At 30.0% G+C, this 4,310-nt stretch overlaps 1 protein-coding gene across 2 annotated transcripts in view; it reads right to left on the bottom strand.

The window, feature by feature from the left end:
• Positions 1-497: 497 nt before the first annotated feature.
• LOC106466897 (nuclear pore membrane glycoprotein 210-like) overlaps positions 498-4,310 on the bottom strand; it is a 138,062-nt gene continuing 134,249 nt past the window's right edge. For both annotated transcript variants that reach the window (XM_022394975.1, XM_022394976.1), the window contains exon 45: positions 498-2,895. In XM_022394975.1, coding sequence (XP_022250683.1) covers positions 2,741-2,895 — 155 coding nt within the window. In that variant the 3' untranslated portion in view covers positions 498-2,740. The remainder of the gene's footprint in view (positions 2,896-4,310) is intronic.

The raw sequence follows: 4,310 nt of genomic DNA, 5'->3' as shown, positions 1-4,310 counted from the left end.
CAACAATTCAATGTCTTCCCTAAGGTAAAAAGCCCAAGAGTGGACACAATACACCAAATGTGGCATAACCAATCACCTACACAATGAAATTATAAACTCTTTAGACTTGTATTCAACATTTCTGTAGGTACCACTAGCAACAGCACATTACTTGGATGGCTTTAGAGACTGATTGCCTATTACACCAATATTTCTTTCCTTTATAACACTGTTAAGGTTATTCCAATCCAAATTATACTTATAATTCAAATTATGATAACCCACATGCATTATCTTGCATTTATTAGAATTAAAACCCATTTGCCATTTATTTGCCCAACTCACTAAATTATCTAAATACTTTTGTAAATCAGCAGCATCCTCTTCACAGCTAACAACACCCAACACCTTAATATCATCTGAAAATTTAAGTAATTTTGACTATTCCTTCATCTATGTCATTGATCTAAATCAAAAAGAGCAAAAGTTCTACGACTGAGCACTGAGGTACCCCACTTGTGACATTAATCCAGTTTGACTGAACTCAAAACAATAACAATCGTTCAAATACCCATCACAAGTCATTTATTCAACTTTTAATACACTTACAATGAGCACCAATGTGTTTAACAACGTTTTGTTACTCTTGTATGTCTACTTAAGAGCATGAAGATTAGTTTGGTATGCAATTAAGTTAAGACTTTTTTAAGGCTCCATTGGGAACCCTGAGATGCAATAATTTGTTTGTGTGTTTGTTTTAGCACAAAGCTACACAATAGGCTATCTGCTCTTTGTCTACAATGGGGAATTGAGCTCTGGAATTTATGTGATAAGTCCATAAACATACCTCTGACCCAATGGGGGGAAAAAACGTAACAGGGCCTTCATAACAGAAACACAGAACAGGAACAATTTTATAGGAAAAATTAAATATATAAGAAACAAACATTACTTTATTATAAAGTACAGAACATACAAAACTAATACTTTCAAGCTTACACAAAATAAGTACCTTTATTTTACAAACAATACCGTTAAAAAAATTCCAAACACTAGATAGATGAAAAACAATAATAGTTACTCATTCACAATTTTTCAGACAGCAAATTCTCACTTATGCACTGGAAAGACCTCAGCAGTACTTCCTTATTGAATAAAAGATTGCAGGTTTTCTTGGGTAAAGAAATGATTACTAATTAATTTTCCAAATATTTAAAAAACAAATTGTTATAATAAAGTAGCAGTGCTAGTTTAAAAAAAAAAAAGTTTTCTTTAAACAAAATAAATACCACGTTTCCAGAGAAAACATAAAATTATCTAATTCACTGATAAGAAACAGCTCTAATTTGGCAACGAAGTTCTTGCATGTTTGAAAAACTTTTATTTTGGGAAACTCAAACAATTAAATTTTTCTTCTCACACATAAAAATTTCCTTTGCTCTAGTTTAATTTTAAGCCAAATTGATCTTATGATATCTCTTTGATACAAAAAACCACAACAGCTATTTTATTACAACTCAGACACACATAAAGTTATACAATTTCATTTTAACACTTTTTTCACAGTTACATTCAACTGTCACTTTCTGCTACTAAGACAGAACAAACTGAAACAAGTTATGCATTTTAAGTTATGTACCAATATTTTAAATATTAGATTTACACTGTCAGCACTTGGAAATAAAGCCCATATCTTCATGCTTCACTCAGATGTTTAATAAGTTAATGTGAAAGTTAATAAGTATAGATGATCTAATACAGTTTTATAATTCAAAAAGATTAACTGACTTTGCCAATTAATAAAAGTTTTATATTTATTATTTCACAAAAGACAATGCATATGACATCAAACAAAAAAGTCTTGAATAGTAGTCTAAGTCTAGACTTGTTGAAAAACCAACTGAACATACTAGCAAAATTTCTCATCCTTCCTACCCAAGACACAAATGTTTTCCTTTGGTGCTGAAATGGTTTCCTCAAGAGGTCAAATATTCAACAAAATATTATAGTTTCAACTCATTTTTATATTTTGGGTACACTAGTGAAAGGCAAATTCAAAAACTATTATCTCACGTCAAAATATGCTGAGCCGTTGTTTTGCACAGGTCAAAAACAAGAATTTCACGTTTAATTTCGAAAAAAAAAAATTACTTAATTACAACAATGACAAAATGTAACGAAGGGACAAAACTTATGCTTACAGGTTATTTAACGGTAAGTTGCTTTCGTTATAAAATATATGTAACTGTTTCCGACTCCTGAGGTAGTAGTTTTTTAATTATGCCAGACAATGTTACGAAATATGTTAAACTCTTCTGTTAAAACAATTTATCTATCAACAAATTACTATTACCTCTTTATTACTATAAAGTTTTCCTCAACATCAAAACTGTACTATAGCTACAGCATTTACTTAACTGTAAGATAGTGTGGAATGAGTTAAGTAAAATATTTTAAAATTTGCTCAAGAACAAAGGAAACTAAAGTCAAACATCTATTTGATATCGGTATCATAAACCTTTTTTCTCTAAATAAGTAGCAATGTTACAACCATGTTAAAAACATTGTCTTAATTTTTTATTTTTACAATGGTGAATTTTGTTATATATATATATTTATGATAAAGAAAACATTTCAATGGATCAAACTTGAAATTTTTTTTCCTTTATTTACAAACATATCCAGTATGAAAGTAGAAAATCAAATACATACACACAAATTTAATCACAAGGATAAAAACATCCCTACAGCCAAACCAGTTCTATCTTCTTCTGTAAGAGCTTGAATGATGGGGTGAATTCTTGAACGAAGGAGGAGAACCAGAAGAATTATCAACACTCCAAAGTTGTGGCTGAGGTCCTGTTACATCTCGAGAGCCCTGAGAAGATGGCTGCCTCCAAGGCGAATACGGCAGAGCTGAAAGATAAGGTGAGACTTTCAAATGCCTACTTTATCAAAAACCACTTAATTTTCAAATTACTAACTTGTTTATATACTGTTCTTTACATCTGGATTAAAAATATTGCATCATATTAAATTTTTGATTGTTACAACATTCAGTGTAAAAAACGGATTAAAAAAAAATTGGTGAAATAGTCCATTTTGTATATAAAATACCTAACAAACCACAGCAGTAATTCGTGGGATTAACTGCTATAGTGACATTACTTTTATTTAATGTTTTGGATGATATGCATTATTAGATGATATTTATGCATTATTATGTCACCAGTTATGGACCAACAAGCAGTTTAGTAAAATCGTGTATAAACCACATCGATTAAACGGTTAATGGCTGAAATATTACCCTCAAATGTATCTCAGTACAACATAAGTAAGTTTTATATTTTATGTACGTTTACTTTGTCACAAAGACTTGAGAAATGAACCATTGCTTATATAGTGAGTACTTAGGTTACTTGAAATAATTTTAAGCATGAAAGTAATTTAGCCTGAAGTACAGTAGAAACTATATAGTTAGTTCTATGCAGTCTATATTTACACTATACAGGTAAACAATTCAAAATGATGACTTTGTTTTCCCAATACAACTATATTGTGACACCTACACAAAATGCAAGTTTGGGCTTTTGTTATGCAAATTATGTGCAGTTACAAATACTTTATTTTATTTGAATATATACAATTACATGTTCTAATTTAATCATAACTAACGTTTGCTTAAGTAAAACACAACAAAATGAAAACATGAGAAGCATATACAATCATTTTTGTACCTTGTGCAAGAAAAAGAAAGCCCCCATAATATATTGAAACAATGATTCATCTTATATTAAAGAGCCTTCCTATTAATAAGATACAATTTTCAACACCTTAACTAAATGGAAGAATGTGAATAAGATGCATGCTAACCCTATGTCTTAAACTATTCACTGTTCATAGTGATACTTAAAGCATTCTCTGAGAAATACATTCCACACGGAATGTCAACTAATGGTTATGGAAAAGAAGCACTCAGATTTGTTTTATAAATTCTTAAAGGTGTGTTGATGTATATATATATAATCTACAAACTATAAGGCTTCTTCTCTGTTACTGTATTTCATAGGTGTATTAGTTCTTTTGTTGTTGATGTATATATATATAATCTACAAACTATAAGGCTTCTTCTCTGTTACTGTATTTCATAGGTGTATTAGTTCTTTTGTTGTTGTTTTTTCTTTTTTTTAGGGGGGGGGAGCAGGATGTGTAAGAGTAGTTGAATATATTTGTCAGTTGTTCATTGTGTGTAATATGTTTCACTGAACAGTATCAACACAACATAAGAAAACTGTCATGTCATTAATATAATGGTGTTAGTATTTTTGCCT

This window comes from Limulus polyphemus, unplaced genomic scaffold (genome assembly GCF_000517525.1).
Source record: "Limulus polyphemus unplaced genomic scaffold, Limulus_polyphemus-2.1.2 Scaffold2415, whole genome shotgun sequence".
NCBI lineage: Eukaryota > Metazoa > Arthropoda > Merostomata > Xiphosura > Limulidae > Limulus > Limulus polyphemus.
Note: the sequence above shows the minus strand (reverse complement) of the source record. Positions and strands in the feature narration are given on the sequence as shown.